General features: G+C 36.1%; 1 protein-coding gene across 1 annotated transcript in view; it reads left to right on the top strand.

Moving 5' to 3' along the window:
- Positions 1–20,972, top strand: part of LOC127438065 (low-density lipoprotein receptor-related protein 1B-like) — a 308,837-nt gene that overhangs the window by 143,842 nt on the left and 144,023 nt on the right. The window contains exons 33-40 of the mRNA XM_051693349.1: positions 3,940–4,065; positions 4,231–4,362; positions 7,492–7,626; positions 7,750–7,879; positions 9,278–9,404; positions 9,744–9,895; positions 11,884–12,008; positions 14,423–14,794. Of these exons, the coding sequence (XP_051549309.1) occupies positions 3,940–4,065; positions 4,231–4,362; positions 7,492–7,626; positions 7,750–7,879; positions 9,278–9,404; positions 9,744–9,895; positions 11,884–12,008; positions 14,423–14,794 (1,299 nt within the window). The remainder of the gene's footprint in view (positions 1–3,939; positions 4,066–4,230; positions 4,363–7,491; positions 7,627–7,749; positions 7,880–9,277; positions 9,405–9,743; positions 9,896–11,883; positions 12,009–14,422; positions 14,795–20,972) is intronic.

The following is a 20,972-nucleotide window of genomic DNA, read 5'->3' as shown; positions in this document are numbered from 1 at the left end:
TTTTCTAGGTGTGATATATATATATATTGAGAGAGAGAGAGAGAGAGAGAGAGAGAGAGAGAGACACACAGAAATATTTTAAAACTCCCAGAACCGTGGGAACCCTAAATTTTTGCGAGGAGTTTTTTACTAATGCCTTTTGGTCCAAAAAAATAAAAAAGCAATAGCTTAACATAATTTCTGCAAGTTGATGCTACTCACGCTACCGATTGTGTTTCATAGCGGTTATGATTCTACGGCTAAGAGCTCTTCCTTCTGTATGAATTATGGTAAAGACATTCATATCAGTGACAGGTCTATTATTGAAAGAGTGCTTGATCCTTTAAATGCTCTATTAGTATTAAAAAAATGGCAATTAGGGGATCTTCAAGGTAAAACTTTGTGCTTCCTCCTCACATCTCCTCATACTAATTAGCTCCCTCATTTATCTATTTGACACAGACCTCATGGGAGCAGAGGCCCGTCTCATTACGGCACTTCAAATGAGCTAACTAGGGTGTCTCTGAAGAGGTGTCCGAGGAACAAAGTCAAACCACATCCGTTTTTTCTTGTTTCTTTTTCCTTTATTTTTCTTCCTCTGTGTGTGTTTGTAATAACGGTAGGTCACGTTGGTCAAGTACGTATCCAACAGCTGAGTAGTCGATTAGTGAGACTTTTGAGGATTTTCGTGGCATTTTTAATTAGCGTGCTGACGGTGTGATGCGCTATATCCCCTTTAAAGCACTGTTACAAAAGCCATAAACATTCATATGGGCATCTTTGGATGTTGTGTTGCATTTTGCTCTTTTTTTAGCATCGCACTCCAAGTGTTGCATCTTTTTTTGAGACTGCATGTCAAGTTAAAATAGTCCAACTTTAAAAATCTTGAGACCTCTCTATTCTGTTCACGTAGCTGTTACAAAGATTAAAGTGTTGGGTCTTTAAATTCATCTTATTTAAACTACCTCTGATACAGCTGTTCACATGCTGACGGACATCTTTGGTGGTCGCGCTTTATGCTGTTTTTTCATGTCTAGTAAAAATTTAAAAATCTGGTCTCGAGTCCCCTGTGTTCTGTTCACATAGCTGTTACATACAGTAGCTGAAAATGTTGTGTATTTAAATTGATCTGCTTTAAATCACCGCCATTTCAGCTGTACTTGATGGAATTACTGACGAACTGACTAACAGAAATTGTCTGGCTATGGCCAGGCTGGCACCCCACTTCAATATCAAACTGCCACAACAAGCAGATGGAGATATTTGGCTGTTATATCGTTTTCTTTGAAATTTCCACCCCAAGTTTAGTGTTTTTTAAGAGTGCTCGTCAAGTTAAAAATATTTAAACTTTTAAAAACGCATGTTGAAACCTCTGCATTCTGTCCCATTATGCAGCTTTTACGTAATTTAAAATTATGCGTCTTCAAATTCCTATGCTTTAAAACATTGCCACGAAAGCCAAAAACTTTCAAATGGACATCTTTGGATGTGTAGTTACGTTTTTCTCTGTTTTTTGAGCATTCACCTCAAGTGTTGTGTTTTTTTTTAGACTGCATTTCAAATTAAAATAGTAGTTTTTAACTGTTAAAAACGCATCTCGAAACCCCTGTATTCTATTTACACAGCTGTTTCGTAGATTTAAATGTTGTGTCTTTTAAATGTATCTCTAAAGCACCACGGCTACAGCCATATACATGAAGATGGACATCTTTGGCGGCTGCACCATGTTTTCTGCTATTTTTTAAATCAGAAGCTTCATTTGAAAATTTGATTTAATTTGAAAATAGTCCAACTTTTAAAAACAACTTTAGAGATCCCTGCATTCTGTTGCATTACATAGCTGTTACGTGCTGTAGTTTAAAATGTTGCGTCTTTAATTTAATCTCCTTTAATGAACCACGGCTACAACTGTACACATGCAGATGGCCATATTTGCATGTTGTGTCATGATTTGCGCTGTTTTTTGAGTGCCCCACCCCAACCCTTACGAAAATCAGGAGTTTATGGCAAATTTGCCACTGATAATTTTCACATGCAAATGAGCTTTGCAGCAAACTTGTGGCAAATTGTCCATTGTTACCAAAGGTTTGCCGGAGACCACTGGCGAAGAGCTGCAAAATTCTGGCAAACATTTGCGGCAAATCAAAAGCTCATTTGCATGTGAAAATAATAAGCAGCAAATTTGCAGCTAATTTAGATTTTTTGTAAGAGAAGTGTTGTGTTTAAAGTGTTGTGTTGTGTCTATTTAAAAGCAGTCTAACATTGAAAAACACGTCTCAATACCACTGCATTCTGTTCCATTACGTAGTTTAAAGTGCCGTGTCTTTAAATGAATTGCTTTAAAGCATCGCCACTACAGCCATACACATGCAGACGGACATCTTTGGTGCCACATTTTACACTTTTTTTTCTGCATCCCACACCAAGAGTTGCATTTTTAAGACGGCACGTAAATTAAAAAAATAGTTCAACATTTAAAGATGCGTCTCGAGACCTCTGCATTCTATTCCATTTTGTAAATGTTATTTAACTTAAAAGTTGCATCTATAAAGGGGTCATGAAATGCTCTTTTTTTTATATTGTTATTATCTTCCCTGAGGTCCACTGATAATGTTAGTAAGGTTTTTCTTTTTTTTTTTTTTTTTTTGCATTAAAACTCTGTTTAAAACACTCGGTTTTAGCATAAGCGCCTCCTTAAAACTTCAACGTAAACACCCACTGTTCTGATTGGTTAACATTGTGCAGCCCCTCGAATAGAGTCATTTTTGAAACTCATTCGGAAGAGAATGAACCAGCTCAGCAACATTATAAAACCAAATGTCAGGGTTTACACATAACGCACATCCAACACATTGCATCCGAGGTAGCGAGTAGTGAAGCACAGTAGGCCTTTTGTCCTTCTCTCTGTCTCTCTGTTTACGAAGTGAGCACCAGTGGGTGGGGCTGTGGGTGCGATGATTTTAAATTAAATTTAGAAAAGACTCTAGCGTTGATAAATAAAGTAGCATTGATGTTGTTGCTGTAGAGGTGGTCATGAATTAACCCTTTGTGGCATCACTAATATTCAGATGTAGTGAACGAGGCATTTTGGCTTTCAATAAATGCTTTTAGTTCATTGGGGATTAAGTTTTGAGTTCTGAAATTTACAGTATGTTTTTATAGTAGAGAGACCTCTTATATGTCAAAATATCAAGGGGAAATTTTATTCCTCTTGACATGACCCCTTTAAATTCATCTGATTTAAAGCACTGCTGCTACAGCCGAACACGTGCAGACGGGCATCTGTGGCTGTTTCGTCACATTTTGCGCTATTTATTTGAGTGTCCCACCCCAAGTGATTAAAAATAGTCTGTTAAAAATGCGTCTTGAGATCCCTGTATTCTGTTCCATTTCGTACCTGTTGTATAGTTTAAAATGTTGCGTCTTAAAATTAATCTGCTTTAAAGCACCACTACTACAGCCATAAACGTCTTTGGATGTTGCATTGCATTTTGCACAATTTTTTTTTGTTTTTGTTTTTTGAGCATTGCCACCCCATGTCTTGTGTTTTTTTAAGACTACATGTCAAGTTAATAATTGTCGAACTTTAGTCTCGAGAACACTGCTTTCGGTTCCATTAGCTGTTTTTGAACGCAAAAAAGTTATTTGCATAAATGGCCCCTAAAAAACATGTCAGGTTAACCAGCCTAATTATACAGAACTTCCTTAAGACTAATTAGTTGATTAGTCATTCAACCCACCATAGTCAATTTTGAAATTATATAGTTTTGGACATCTCTAATTTGTAACCTATTCCTGAATTTGATTTCTGGTCAGTGCACAATCTCTCGTCCCCAAGAACGTAAGGCATCTTTAAAGAAGGTTCAGACAGATACCTGATAGACAAACACCTGTACGACTTAAGGAATTAATGAGGTGTGTTAATGTGTGTATGTTTAAGCAGTTTCATCCTTTGTTTAGGTCAGAACCTGTGTGTGTCAAACAACGGTGGGTGTTCCCAGCTTTGCCTGCCCACCTCTGAAAATACTCGGACGTGCGCTTGTACTATGGGCTACAACCTTCGGCCCGACCGTTCGACCTGTGAAGGTACAACTGTTAGCTAAGAGCCTGAGCACAACATAGTCATTAATCATTATGTCTAACAGCAAATTGACCATATATCCCTACAAATGGTTTAAGACATATGGTGTTTTTAGTTGACTTTGGTTGATTTTATTTATTTATTTATTTATTTATTTATTTATTGTGCAGGTGTTCAGTCTTTCCTGATGTACTCCTTTAATGAAGGTATAAGAGGACTATCTCTTGATCCCAGTGATAACTCTGAAGTTTTGATGCCTCTAACTGGCGCTATATTTACTGTGGGCCTGGACTACCATGCCGGTGAGTGCACTTTAGTATATTTTCTTTGATGTAGTTTAAAACTATATTATCTCATAGATGAAAGAAGGAACATTTCTAGCTAGAAAAAAAGCCACAACATAAAAAAGGTATCATATTTATTTATTTATTTATTTTTATGTATTATTTATTCATTCATTCATTTAATATAATTCTTGCCAAGTGCTGGACTCAGTAAAAACTTTTTTCAAGGGAAGGCAAAATAAAATAAAATAAAATAATAAAAAATAAAAATAAATACATCAATAAAAAATAAATATAAAATAAAACTCAATTTCCTGCTTGAGTGGGATGAAAGTTAAAGCTCCACTTGAAAACTAAATAAACTTATACATAAATTAGCAACTGAAACTTGTTATAAACTAATGCATACATTAATCAAAGAAATAAATTTAAGTAATGAATAAATTACTTCCAGATGGTACAGTCCAATTTCCTGTTAGAAGGGCATACACGTCTAACCCTGCATCCAGAATCACGTACTGTCATACTACATACTGTATTTGATGAAGGACACACTTCTTGACCGGTAAAAAGTACATTCTTTAGGTATGGATGTGAGTAGTGTGAATAGATTATACATACTTCATCCGGGGATGTGTATTGACCCGTGAACCGAATATATGACGTAATAACAACAACTGCAAAAATAATGTACTCTGTTTATTTATATATATATATATATATATATATATATATATATATATATATATATATATATATATATATACTGTATATATCACTTACAGTTGACAAGAGCTGTCCAACTCGCGGTTTACCCCCTGGTCTTTTAAATCCAGCGTTTTGATCGTGGACGTCGCCTTAGCTCCCGAGGGATTATTTTTTTTGTTTTCATGAAATACTATAACTGCTGGCTACAATTATCTATATAATTGTGATTCTTCTAAAATGAGCTGTTATTGTTCTTTTTCTACATCTTTGAATTATAAATGGTAGATTGTAGAATTTACATTGTACGCCATTAATTGAGAATGGGTTTTATTAATTTGCAACTGGTACTTAGAAACTCAAGCAATTAGGCATTTTTTGGACCATGTTTATGACAACATATCACCCATCGACATGAGGAAAGCAAAATAACTTTCATTTGCTGGGTTTCTGCTCTCAGTAATTCGGACAGATTTATTTAGTGCCGTAATTGGACAGCTGTCTCCACACTGAGACAGAAATGCCACTCGCATCAGCGATAAACAATCTGCAGCTCTGCATTTGCATGACAGAGCAAATATTGGCATTGCGTTGCATGTCTATATATTTATTTTTTATTTGTGAGCGGGGGTGGAGGAGGGACAAATATGCTATTATGACAGATGGAAGATAATCCAAAAAAATTAGCTGGACAGATGAACTAATTTCGGTTAATGAGAGATGCATGCATATGAATGCAATTGAATGGGCTTCCATTGGAGTTTTTGTCAAATATATTGTGAATTTTTGGGTGGTTGAGAAGCTGCTGGAACATGAAGCTGTACATAATACCAGTGCAGCCAAGTCAAACCAATTTTCATGAATAGCATTTTGAGGGGGGCAGGCCACGGGAGCCAGAACAATCACAAGTACTTTTGGTCTTTTTAGCCTCTATTGTTTTTAGAAGAGACAGATTGATAAACAGTAGAAAAAAAGGGAGCGAATGAGAGCATAAGGGCAAAGCCATTTCGGTCAGTAAAGTAGACCTAGTTTGGTACAGTAGCTGAAGCTTTAAAAAAAAAAAAAAGAGTCACCTTTGTGGACTTGTTTACTCCAGAATGGCATTACTAGGGTTGTCATGGAACCACAATTTCAGGAGACAATACCAGTAAAATTTCCACACCAAAACTAATGTGCTACTGGACACATCTCATTATTTAAAAAAAAAACAAAAAACAATTCTATATATATATATATATATATATATATATATATATATATATATATATATATATATATATATATATATAAGGTATATATATATATATATATATATATATATATATATATATATATATATATATATAAGGTATATATACCACCTATATATATATATATATATATATATATATATATACATATATATAAATTTTTTTGTGTCCATTAATCACGATAAAAAAATGATATCGACTGACAGCACTAATATATATACATATATATTAGTGCTGTCAGTCAATATAATTTTTTTTTTTTTTATCGTGATTAATCCCATAATTTGTTACAGTTAATCGGGATTAATCGCAGATTTTGAATGAGCTGAAATTTTACTCTCTATATATATTTATTTTCCTGTCAAAATGAACTTATTTCCTTCTTTGGAAAGAAAACAAAACAATATGTAGCAATAATAGTTTATTAACATTTTTCAAAAAAAAGCCTTCCACAGTATAAAGATAGAAATGCACTGAAATATCACTAATTCAAGTAACATTAACACATATCGCAAAGGTTCCGACTAACTCCGACCATGCTGGCTTATGCTTTATTAAAGGTAAATGTGGCGTCTTTCTCCAGTGGCTCGGTACCTCGAGTGGAGGTGGAGCACGAGGCAAATGGTGGCCATGGCGCATGTTTTCAGTCAGAGGCACATTAACTGCTCATACCTCTATCAATAGCCATCCAATGACAGGCCGTCTTACATCTACTTGGAGTGAGACGTGGGAGAGGGGGTGTGTCTTAAAACTGAGTCGAAAGTTCATTGGTCGCACAAGTCAGATGTCCGATTTGCATTACTAGGGTTGTCATAGAACCACAATTTCAAGAGACAATACCAGTAAATTTTCTACACCAAAATTAATATGCTATTGAACACTGCAAACTTGCGGCAAATTGTACATTGCTGTCAAAGGTTTGCTGCATGTTCACCACTACTGGTGAAGAGCTGCAAACTTCTGACAAACATTTGTGGCAAATCACGTGCTCTTTTGCATGTGAAAATAATGAGTGGCAAATTTGTGGCAAGTTTGTGGCTAATTTGCCAGAAAAAAAAAATAAAAAATTAAGGGAAGTTTTATTGTCAGTAAGTCAATGCTTTTAGTTTTTGTAGTTGAAAGATTGGCTCTGTGCAGAACGTGCGTATCTCAAACGAGCCTATTTTCTAATTGCAAATCTCGTGTTTTACAGGAAATGACACGTTGTACTGGACAGACATGGGTTCCAACAAAATCTCTAGATCCAGTCGTGATCAGACCTGGCGAGAGGATATTGTCACAAGTGGTCTTGGACGTGTTGAAGGACTTGCAGTGGACTGGATCGCAGGTGCGAAAGTTTCTCTTGCTTCGCCTTTATTTTGGCATTTTTATATTTTCCCAAGTAGCCTTGATGTTGTCTGGCTTATTGTTTCTCTGTTGGTTCAGGGTCTTTGTTGCTTTGCATCCAAAGGTAATTTATACTGGACGGACCATGGCTTAAATCTAATCGAGGTAGCTCGACTGAACGGTATGTACCGTGCCGTGGTGATTTCCGAGGGACTTGATCAACCCAGGGCCATTGCGGTACACCCAATGAAAGGGTGTGTATCAACGATTGTATGTTTCTTCTCTAAAAAAATAAAATAAATACCCTCCCTATTTTGCAACATGGTTTCTCATTTTCTCTGTTTAAATGAATAGCCTATGATCATCTAGAGAACAGTTATTGTCAACAATTAACACCTCAAAGCTTGTTATCTGCATATTCACCTCCTTATAATTTCTTTTGCAACGTGTTCTAATTTGAGAATGCCATCATAATCTTACGATGACCTTATGACCTAATGAGTTGCCTCTTATATAGCTTTTAACTGCTTCGTTGTAGAAAATGTAGAGGGTAAACAATACAACAATGTGGTTGGTAAAATCTAGATGGAGCATCTATTTTCATCTTTTACTGTTTCCAAATTGTATTCAGAAACAAATTGTACAGTTTTGGTAATGATTTAATTATATGGGATGCCAACTTCACAGAGGTTTAGGAAATGGGTCAATGCAATTCGGTCAAAAAATAATTTGATTTATTTAAAGAATCAAATAAAAGTTCTATAAAAGTTTAGCTCAGTCAGCAGCATTTGTGACAGTGTTGATTACCACAAAAAAATATTTTCAACTCATCCCCCCCAAAAAAAAGCAAAAGTTACACTGAGACGCTTTCAATGGAAGTGAATTTGACCTCTTATCAGCATCAAGACCTCTTATTTTTCAACCTCTCCCCTCCAACCCAGTTTGGTCTCATAACAACTCATGGTCATTTGTACAAGATGGCAAAATCGTAAGATATCGTACGTCTTGGCTCCTACAAATAGGTACGATTTGTATTCCCCTGTCTCGTTCCAAACCCCAATGTTTTCTTTTGTACGTGGTATACAAAATCATGGTTAGGTTAAGGGTTTGTGTAAGGGCTTAGACTTTATGGTTAGGTTTGGGTTAGTGGTTAGAAATACGATTTCACCATCTCATACTATTACTACAATTTGTTATGCGACTGGATTTGTCATATTGAGAGCACTTTTCACAATCCAAACAATTCCAGTCGATGGATAGAATCAAGTCCTATCCTTTTATGATTTCAGTATTGAATAGTGTTGAATATTCTGTTAAACTCATAAATATGTCATTTTATGGAGGTAAAATGGGTTGCCATTCAATTAGAAATGGGACTCCCAATCAACTAGAAATAAATCTAAATACATTATCTTTAAAAATGCATACAGTTTTTAAGTACCTTTGAATGGTAAAAGAGTTTTAATTTGTGTGTGATGATGCAGTCTTATTCTGTATTACTTAACTAGCCCTTTAGCCCAAACAACATGTAACCATGTTAGCATTGTGGTTGTTTTTACTGTATGTGAAGATAAATCTTAGAATTTAGAGGGTGAAAGGGTGGAAATTCCTCAGGAAGACAACTTATTCGTATTTTGTTTGGGTTGATGCAGGTTTCTCTTCTGGACAGAGTGGGGTCAGAGCCCTACTATCTCCAGGTCTCGTCTGGATGGTTCGGACCAATCTGTGCTTGTTAGCATTGGACTAGCCCAGCCTAATGGCATCTCCATAGACTACCAGGTCTGCTTCTGTTATCCCTGCTAAAATTGCTTACACTGCATCTTATCCATACTGATTTCATGGTTTAGCTTTAGGGTGCAAAGTTTATCCATCCCTGCTGAAAAGACCATCATAGGTCTAGCTTTGGTCCATGTTGGTTAATGTTGGTCTAGCTGGCGGAAATCTTGCTGGTTAAGCAAGCACACATATATTGGTATATACTGGTATATTGGTGACTAGCTATCTTGGTCTTTTCAGCTGGAGCAGCTTTAGGGTTCATCTAACCCTTCATTCCTAATACAAGATATCGATGAATTATCTTGGGCCCTGCTTGAAGTTTGTCTTCCACTTGTGTTCTAGGAAAACAAATTATACTGGTGTGACTCCCGCAACAACAAGATAGAGAGAATCAACCTTGAGAGCAGTGAACAGAGAGAGATTGTGTTCTCAGCGAGTGGTGTGGATATGTTTTCCATAGCAGTCTTCAGCGCTTACCTCTTCTGGTCTGACAGGTAATTTATTTTTTCATAAATGTTACAGTCTTTAAGAACGACGTAAGAAAGCAGATACTGTTCCACCTTTACCACCTAGTGTCCTAGTCATCTTGCGTAGTCAGACCTTTTATTAAAAAGCATAAAATCTGGTCCACATTGCAGCTTATTCTAGTCAAGAACCGCCCTCTTAGCCAGGAAGAGACCAGCTGATAGACATGTTAACTAAGCAATCACAGTTTGTTTGGTTTTTACAATTTTTTTTTGCAGTTCTGAACAATAGAACTCATATTTGACATATTATGATTAATAAAAATGTACATTACAAATTCATGTTATGCATATTCGACATGCTTTACTTTTTTGGATTTCATTTATTTTGGTAGGTGTATTTTATATTACAGACAGAAAAAATTATTCTAAAATTGTAACAATGCAATACATTTGCATAACCATTGTTTATTTGTTTTTTCATATCAGCGTTTATGTACGCCATTTAGGCTTATTACCGATATGCCTATGGTTTTAATTTGGTCAGTAATTGGTTGTTAAAAAGTGGTGGCCGATACATTGGTGCATACCTAATTTTTGGTCTTAAAGGTGATGTAAGTGATTTTTTTCATGGAAAGGTATGCAAAAAAAATTTCCTATACCCTGAGAGATATTTCTGAAATAAGTGTCGTGAGATATCTCGCCAGTCTCTGTGATAGCTCTAGACTTTGTAAACAGCAAACAAAAATGTGTCCATGGTCCACAGTCTCAGATGGTTTCGACCTGTCAATAATTTTGTGCATTCTCATTTTATTGTAGTTTCAGTAAATTGTTGAGGCTTATTGACATTTTTATGCCATGTTGCTGAAAACAGTTGTTAGTTGAGGGTGCTATTTTTCTGCTGTTGTTTTTAACAACCGTTACTGCATGATGTCGGCCTCAATAAAGCTCATTTGGTATCTTTGGAGTGCATGGTTTTGGAAAGAGGGGGCGTGGCTAATTCAATGGCTCGGTCTCGTGGAAGAATAATGGCTAAAATCTCTTACAGCACCTTTAAGAATGTTTAGTGAATCCAGCCCCTAGAATAAAAAAACAAAAAGCAATGTTAATAATTGCAAGGCAGTACTTGCCAACGGTTTTACAGAAAAAACTAGAAAAATTGCAAAGACGTAATTTTTTTGTTTTTTGTTTTTTAAATCTGTGATCATAATTACTGCCCATCCATAAGTAATACTGTAAGTACAGACTATTTCATAGACAAAAAGCTAAAAAGCTAAAAATATAATTTTTGATATCTAAAATGCAGGGCTGACAACTTTTGAGTTCAGCTCGGCATGTGAGTTATTGAGTTGGGGGTTGCGCGAGAGGAGAGGGAGAGACGCTGTGCTGCTGCTTTCCAGCATTGGTCTGAATAACTCGCTGCTGCACAGTGCTGTCTGCTCTGTCTTGTCTGTCCATGTGCTGTCAGTGTCCTCTTTGCTCTCCGACATTATCACTGCATGAGAAAAGGGAAGTGTGGCGTGTGAGTGTGAGTGTGAGAACAGCGTCAGTTGCGTGACTCTCATGCTCAGTGCATGCAATTCTGGAATCTAGCTCTGTTATATAGTTAATTTGCTACTAAGTAACTATTTAATCCTCAAACACAATTTTGTTTCCAGGAGGACTTATTAATCCTATGTGCCCGAACTTCTTGTTACATAAAGCCAGCCAGTCAGATTAAAGCTTGCCAGTTGCCAGATTGAGAAAGTGCTGTCTAGTTTTGTGTGCAATATGCATCTGATGGTCAGTGAATGGACTGTGGGCAGTTTGTGGATGTTAGACTAATGCCTAGTGACACAATGTGCAATGTGCCAAAAAATCTTTTTTTTTTTTTTTTTTAAACTCTCTCATGGTTCAATGTCATAGCAAGGATGGGTTACCTCACCTTCTGTGCAACCAGTTTTAATTTGGTTTTAATTAGTTGAGTGCCATTGATTAACAGGTGTCAAACTTCCTGTCTTGTGTCCCCATGATGGTAGAGCTTACGCCAACGGATCCATACGCCGTGCCTCCAAGAACGACGCTGTGGATGTGGTGACTATCAGGAGTGGTCTGGGTGTCAGTCTGAAAGATGTAAAGGTCTTTAACCAGGATCGGGAGAAAGGTTAAGGTTTCAATTAATGGCAGTTTTTCTGTTCTTTGATCTTTGCACCAATGCACATATTGTACGCATATAAATTCATACCAGATTAAGAAGGTATACCAGAGGTTCTCAACCATGAGGTCAGGCCTTGATGAATAATTTCTTGGGCATCATTTTTATAGCCCTAGGCTAGACCTATATATATATATATATATATATATATATATATATATATATATATATATATATATATATAATATGCAGCTTCTCTTACTGTACACTTAAAATATTATGTGAAATGCAAAGGTTCTTATAAGGTAACAAGTTTGCGCTATTTTATGAGTGTTCCAACATCCAATTCTAGTTTTTCGCAAAAGGTGAATATTAAGAATAATAAAAGTGAGCATTCTAAAACTGCTGGGACCGTTTGCTAGCCCTTATTTGTACAAAGATTTTGTGCTCATTTGCATCAAGACCAGATATTCACGTTGAATATACACCAATCAGCCACAACATTAAAACCACCTGCTTAATATTTTGTAGGTCCCCCTCATGCCGCCAAAACCGCACCAACCCGCATCTCAGAATATAGCATTAATCAGCCAATCATGTGGCAGCAGTGCAGTGAATAAAGTCATGCAGACATGGGTCAGGAGCTTCAGTTAGTGTTCACATCAACCATCAGAATGGGAAAAAATGTGATCTCAGTGATTTGGACCGTGGCATGATTGTTGGTGCCAGATGAGCTGGTTTGAGTATTTCTGTAACTGCTGATCTGATGGGATTTTCACGCAGTCTCTAGAATTGACTCAGAATGGTGCCTAAAAAAAAAAAAAAAAAAAAAGCATCCAGTGAGCAGCAGTTCTGTGGATGGAAATGCCTTGTTGATAAGAGAGGTCAACAGAGGCCAGACTGGTTCAAACTGCCAAAGTCTACGGTAACTCAGATAACTGCTCTGTACAATTGTGGTGAGAATAATAGGGTTGGTGCTGTTTTGGCGGCACGAGGTTGACCTACACAATATAAGGCATGTGGTTTTAATGTTGTGGCTGATCGGTGTAGAAGCGGATTTGAGATGAACACTTTAAACTATAATGCTGGATTTTGGGAAGCTGCAACACAACACTAAAATGCCTCTGAAGGGGTGCGTAAAACATTTTAGTGTAAATAACAATACAATTGTCTAAATGGTAAAATGTGTTGTTTTTTTTTTTTTTTTCTGAAAAGTGTAATTTGCTAGTTGTGTAATTATGCCTATGAGATCCTAAAGTACCCAAGCTCTGTGACATTGGTGGGGTGGGGTGCAGGTTTGTAAAAAGTTTGGAACCCAAAAATGGTTTTCGGACCAACAAAAGTTGAGAACCCCTGAGGAACAGTATGCATGTCCTGATGTAGGACTAAAGGAAAAGATTAGTTAGGGGATGTTCAGACCAAACGTGTCCTTGTGCTAGAAGAAGCTACACTATATGGCCAAAGGTTTGTGGACACCATATGTGCTTGATGAACATTTGATTTCAAAACCTTAGGCATCAATTTCCCCCTTTGCTGTAATAATAGCTTCCACTTTTTTGGGAAGGCTTTACACTATACTGTATGTAGTAACATGGCTGCAGGGATTTGCTCTCATTCAGACACAAGGCTATCAGTGAGGTCAGGAACTGATGTTGGTCGATGGGGCCTGACTTACAGTTGCTGTTCCAGTTCAACCCAAAAGTGATCAGTGGAGTTCAGGTCTTGGCTTTGTGCAGGCCAATCAATTTCTTCCACACCAGATACAGTAAACCATTTCTTTATGGACCTCACTTTGTTCACAGGGGCATTGTCATGCTGGAACAGAAAAGGGCTATCCTTAAACAGTTGCCACAAATTTGGAAGCACACAAAGCCCGAGCCATTACATAAAGAAACATTAAGATTTAATGGAGTAACCAAATTCGTTAATTAGAAGGAGGTGTCCACAAACTTTTGGCCATACAGTGTAGATGTAGCACAACAAATACAACAAAATGCAAGTGTCTCAAAATGTGTTTATTTTTTTATTTTTTTTATTTTTTATTATGTGATGTCTTTTTAACTTGACACTGTGTCTCGAAAGGGTAGCGCTCCTACGCGAGATGCTGAAAAACAGCAAGATTCGCCACAGTGGTCAATTACGTCCATCTAACTCACTTTTACATGGAAAAACTATTGAAAAACATTGCGGACAGATGCAAAAATGTGTTCATGTGAACAGCCCCTCACGCTTAAAAAGCACTACCAATAGCAATCGTAGTGAGAGAAATGTCTTGTTTTCTGAGCATTGCAAAAAATCTTTCTTTGATTTTTGTTGGCATGCTAAAGAAGTTTCTGAGCTGTAGTTTCATTATTGTTAGATGATATGATTTGTTTATAAACTCTGTAAGGAGCCTGATGTTTTTGATTTCCCGATTTACCCAGGCACGAACCCTTGCAGCAGAGCTAACGGAGGATGCCAGCAGCTTTGTTTTTTCTTGGGGAATAACCGGAAAACCTGCGCCTGTGCCCACGGATATCTTGCTCAGGATGGGTTCAGGTGCAGCAGGTACAAGGGTTACCTGCTGTACTCCGAGAGGACAGTACTGAGGAGCATTCACCTGTCGGATGAAAATAACCTAAATTCTCCTGTAATGGCGTACGAGAACCCGACTTATTTTAAAAACATTATCGCTTTGGCCTTTGATCACCGGCAGAAAACACATGGAACTAATAGGATTTTCTTTAGCGACGTTCATTATGGGAATATACAAATGATCAAAGACGACTGGACAGGACGACGCATCATTGCTGAGAGTGAGTATTTATTTTTATTTTTATTACTTTGAAGTGTTATTTTTTTACAAGTGCAGTTGTTAATTTCACTTATTGTTTGTTGAAACTAGTTTTATTTGGTCTTTATATCACAGACAAAAAAAAAAAAAAAGCATTTTTTGAGAACCCTCAAAGCAATTGAATTCCCACAGTCGTCTACGCTTTCTATTAGTTTTTATTTTTTAAGGATCATTTTTGATGGGTAAAAAACAGCTTAAACCAGCCTAAGGTTGTTAGCTGGTCTCCCAGCCTGGCCAGACTGGTCTGGCTGTTCTGTTTCATAGGTTTTAGAGGGTTTTTGAGCATAAAACATTTTTTATAAGCTGGTCAGCCTAGGAGACTAGTTCTTAAACTAGGTAGGACCAGTAAACCACCTTAAGCTAGTTTAAGCAGTTTTTTCAATGTTTTTCCCCCAATAATTGGTGAATTCGTCAAATGTTTTAGACCATTTCTGCAATGCGGCTCATGTCTGTAGAGGCATCATGGCCAATTAACTGTGGTAAAATGTAAATAAATTATCCTTGTGTAGTACAGCCAATTACTCTGCTACAGCGGCAGCCCACTAGTCAGCATTGCAATTCATACCTCATGTGATTTATCAGGTCCTAACCTTGTCAACATTAACACACGTCTCATTTAATCAGTATGCCATTAACCTGCAGAGCTGTCAGCTGACAGCTGTGGTACTGAATAATGACTTGCCTGAGAGGAATTGTGATATTTGTCAAACAAGGCCGTGGCATGCACTCGGATTGTTACACCTGACCATAGACGCTAAGCTTAATCTTTTGTCATAGATTTATGCTGATGTATTGTAGACTTGTACGTTGGTGTTCAGTTGACAAATGGCTTCTCTGTTTTGCTAGACTTGTGTTTGAGGGCTGTTATATTATATGAGATGGAATGGCCGGTAGCTTTAGGCCATGTCCACACTAATACGTTTTTGGTTTAAAACTCCGTTTACTGTTTCTTAAGGTCATCGTTTTCCAAAGTATGTGGTACTACAGAGCATTTTTGGTTCAGGAAAAGGCAATTCCAGCAACACGAATAAACTTTGAAAAATGTATGCATTTTCAACCAAAAACATATTAGCCCTGCTGGAGAAACAAAAACAAAAATAATTATAATGGTTTCCAATACAAATACTATTGCAAGGCCATTTTACATTAGGATTTAATGGTTGGTATTGGTTTCCATTACAGATATGTATTGGTCCCTAATGGTATCCAAAAAGAAACCAACAAATTACCAGTAGAGACCCACAGGGACCATTATAGTTTACATTAAAACCAATTCAATTCCCATTATAACCATTAAAACTATTACAATTTCTGAGGTTTATATTGTTTGTTTGTTTGTTTGTTTTTTTCTTATTGTTGTTCGTTTGTTTTTTTCTGAAGAAATTGCTGTTTTTTAATGGTTTTATTTTGGGAATTTAGAGTTTAAAGTTATTTATTTATTTATTTACTCACAATGCTTTATTCTTTATTTTTATTTTTTTATTGTCATGGCATGGTCAGTCTCACTAAACCTGTGACAAGTACATATCTTGTCCATAATTGACTCTAAATAAATAATATATTTCCACAAAGAAGAATGAAACATTTTAAGACTATTAAAGTATTTTAACACTTTACAATAAGGTTCCATTTATTAACATTAGTAAATGCTTGAAGTATCATGAACTAACAGTGAACAACATTTTTTTCACAGCATTTATTAATCTTGATAAATGTTAATTTATAAATTATAAATTGTTAATTGTTAGTTGATTTTAGTTTATAATGCATTAACTAATGTTAACATACACAACTTTTAATGTTTAAAATGAACTAGTATTTGTTGAAAATTTTTATTTCATGTCAACTAATATAGTTAACTTATGTTAATGAATGCAAACTTACCATAATGTTTTAACAATATGTTTTGCATTTTTATGACAGTGAAGCACATCTCAAGTTCTCATTGCAGTAATGCACAAAATATCTCATTCCCAGAAGTATTCAAACATCATTGTAGTATTAGTTGTACTATTGTCTATTGTTCAAACGTTGATTTAAAAAAAAAAAAAAAAAAAAAAGAAGCTTAATATGGTGTTTCATTAATGATAATCTAAGTTGAATTACCATTGATGATAACTGGAATTACAAACAACATAATTAAATGTCACAGACTATTACATTAATGAGAAGTTTTTGGGGAAATGTGCTTAGTTGTCATATTGCAATGGTTCTAAAAAAGACTTACATTTCTTAATGCTAAATTTAATTTCTCTCGCTCTCTTTTTAATTTTTTAATTTTTTAATTTTGTGGTGAAATGTGACCTGTACATGTTTTCGTGATAGTCACCTGGCAGCTAGAGTTGCGTTGTGTTGCTCCAACAACTCCCAAGACCAGATCTGGTTGACAGGGTGATCCAAATCAAAGCTTGATCTAGAACAGACTGTTAATCCACTGTCTTATTTTACCCAGACCTCCAAAGTTTTCTCCCGTTCTAATGATTAGAGCCTTTGTTTTTGCACTCTGTTAACAACATTCCAAATTCCAAATCTTTTTATTGACAAGCTCACCCTGTTGAGTGAACTTTTGCAGAGAGAGGAATCACACTTTTTTTTTTTTTTTGCAATCTTTCTCACTTTTAATATATGCACCTATCACAACTGTCATACAAGCACTCTGCTTCTCTAATCCCGTGTTTGTAACAGAGCCTCAGGTTTCTTTGACACTTAAATTACACCGTTTTCTTAGTGATATATGTGATATAGGCTGGCCACAAAGTGCTTACGACTTTTTTAAGATGTCTTTGTTAGGGGCCTGTGTTGAGTATTGATGCTGACTACCACCCCTGGAGCTGCGAGTTTGAATCCAGGATGTGCTAAGTGACTCCAGCCAGGTCTCCTAAGCAACCAAATTGGCCCGGTTGCAAGGGAGGGTAGAGTCGCATGGGGTAACCTCTGCGTGATCGGTATAATGTGTGGTTCTCGCTCTCGGTGGGGCGCGTGGTGAGTTGTGTGTGGATGCCGTTGAGAATAGCATGGGCCTCCACATGCGCTACGTCTCCATGGTAACGCGCTCAACAAGTCACGTGATAAGATGCACGGATTGACAGTCTCAGACGCAGAGGCAACTGAGGTTTGTCCTCCACCACCCGGATTGAGTCACTACGTCACCATGAGGACCTTTTTGAGTTTTTGAACATGTAGCACTTAATAAACAAGCATTTTTTTTTAAAATACATAAATATATATATATATATATATATATATATATATATATATATATATATATATATATATATATATCCACATATGTGGACAGCAGGACAAAGTTGTGAAATTTTAAATAATACCAAGCTAAATACAGTCAATATATATATATATATTTTTTTTATCAAAATGTTTATAATGTTTCCAGGAGTGTTGGTTCTTCATGCTTTTGAGATGTTACAGACATTACATCAGAAATTAGCATAAATTATTCTTATTCAAAGTAATGGCCAGCATCATCCAATCATTGCCAACCATGTTCAAATAAAATTACGCATTATAAATTCTGAATCTATGTACTGATTATCATTGTCCCATGTCTGCCAAACATGTTGAGTGGTCCAAACATCATCTGCAGCCTGAAACTGAACTTTTGGTTGGATTTTAGGAGTGAATGCACTTAGTTGCATAGAGAGCTATAGGATGCTCCCTTGCTCCCTATTTAATGAATGACTTAACCTCCAGTGTGCTGTCTGTCTGCACTCATCTAAGAACAGTTCGAAATGCACCTTATTTTCATCCTAACAACCTATAAAGCCTCTGAAAGCAGGATGAATATTTGGATGAACCCACTGATTCTCAATGTGAAAATGCACAGTAAATATAGGAATGAATTTACTAATGTTAATGAATATAACTGCTTTGTACAGTGATAACAAAATAAAATATGACAAAATGTATATTAAAATGAAGCAAAATGACCCACAGATGTGTTAATGTTGATAGTTATTAAAAATAACTAAAACATTTTTTTTTTTCTTCAACTTTTGAGGGAATAATGTCCCAAGATCCACATAAGTGGACATCATGTTTATCAGCGCGCTGACGTACGAAAAATGTATGATTTTTTTAAAGCAGATATCAAACAAAACTAGAGGCACTACTCTTTACACCCAATCAGGTTTCAGTAAAAAAAAACTTAGAGGTTTCTCACCAGAAGCACTTTAGATGGATCTTTGCCCATAGAAGCACTTCACGGAAATCAACGTCATGTTGTTGTGTCGCGTCACTCGGTGGAGGGGAAGTTTAACCCTTAAATATCTATAGTCTTGTGAACAGTTTTAATTCGGTTTAAATTAAATTAAACGAATGTGGGGGTCGCACAAAGTTAAAGGGCTAGTTCACCCATTTTACATACTGTCATATTGTTGCAAACCTGAAAGGTGTTTATTTATTTTTTTATGTTGCACACTTTAATTAGAATTTTGAAGCAGCTCTTTTACAATGACAATTGTCAAAAATGCACCAATGCAAAATTTTCAACGAATCTTAACTGCAATTTTGGTCTGTTCCTCACACAAAACTGTCACATGGCTTCAGAAGACTTCGAATATAGTGCACAAGTTGTATGGACTACTTTTATGGTGCTTTTTTTTGTCCTTTTGTTTGACTGATGTGGTAACTATGAACTTCTATTCCACTATTCCATTTTGCACAATATCAAAACATGCATTTTTCCTTCAAATGTGTTCTTGTTGTTACCACTGAAACATGAAATCCAATATTTGTTCTGTGCAACAAAGTTTTGAGTTCTTATTGGATTTGAGCCTTAAAAATATTGACAAGACACCTAGCATTTTTCAGCCTCTTCTGCGAAACTCTCAATTGATTCCGAAATGTAGAGGAGGTCTATATACACAGTAAAATAGCACATTCACTTCAGTCAAACTCTCACACTTTTCATACTTCAGGTTTATTTTTAGACTTGTTACGATGCTAGGAATGGACTAATAAACGTAGTCAATTAATAAAACTACACTACAGTATAAATAATCATTTAAGCAATAGAGACCTTATTTTATGATTTAGATAGCAGGAAGTAATATATTGCAATTCTAGGCTAGAACTATGCTAGAGGGGTTCAGTATAACATGATCAGCCTTCAGGCCTCGAGAGAGAGAGAGAGAGAGAGAGAGAGAGAGAGAGAGAGAGAGAGAGAGAGAATGTCTTTGCAGAGGTAAATCTGTTTTTGTTAGTGAGAGGAAAAGGTGATGAATCTCAGACTAGAGCTGATTATGACACACACAATACATGGTAGAGTCGAGAGCAGTTACCCAGGCAACACGAATGCCTGGATGGTTTTGTATAACTCTTGTCAGAGCACTGAACTGGAAATGTCATGTCACCTTCAGTCTTAAGACCTGTCATTTCTGTTATTTTCACCTGCAGCAATGTTCCTGTATTGCTTTATTTAGAAATCACATTCAAAAGCAAATATTATATTTATTATGGTTCATTCTGTTTTTTTTGTTTTTTTTTTTGTTTTTTTTACAGGTGAAAGATAATCATAAATGATGACAAAAGCCAAAATATTAAATGCCGTGGATTAATATTTACAGAGTAATCCATTATTTTGTAGTGGGCGGTCGAAATGGCAATTTTCGCCTATTCTGAAACACAACTATAGGTCAACCATTACATTAGAAAGGTTGCAAAGTCATAATTTTATTTTTACACAGAGATTGGTAGGTTTCTTACTAAAATCAGTTAACTTTAGCACCCCTTTTTTGCATTATATGCCAATAGTGTGAGTCCAAAAATGGGGAAAAAACCCTTTTTTGTTGTTGTTTTTCCAAAGTTGTATTGCCTGTAAACCCAGAAGTATTAAAGATATCTTAATGTACTTTTTGATTTTAATTCTCAACAAATGTTCATTTTGTATCTTAATTGTTAAGGCCATATATAGTTATATGGGTATGGGGCTCTCAACATGGCTCCATCAGTAAATTGTTAAATTTGACCAATTAAATTGTTACATTTGAAACTTTAGGTTAATTCACAATAAGGCAACAATGTCAAAATCACTGCCCCTGGTGGCCCGAAGCTGGAAGTGTTGTTGAACATATGGGCACGATTGAGCTTCAGTTTCCAGGTGAAATGTTCACAGAGTGGCA

This window comes from Myxocyprinus asiaticus, chromosome 49 (genome assembly GCF_019703515.2).
Source record: "Myxocyprinus asiaticus isolate MX2 ecotype Aquarium Trade chromosome 49, UBuf_Myxa_2, whole genome shotgun sequence".
Lineage (NCBI taxonomy): Eukaryota > Metazoa > Chordata > Actinopteri > Cypriniformes > Catostomidae > Myxocyprinus > Myxocyprinus asiaticus.
Note: the sequence above shows the minus strand (reverse complement) of the source record. Positions and strands in the feature narration are given on the sequence as shown.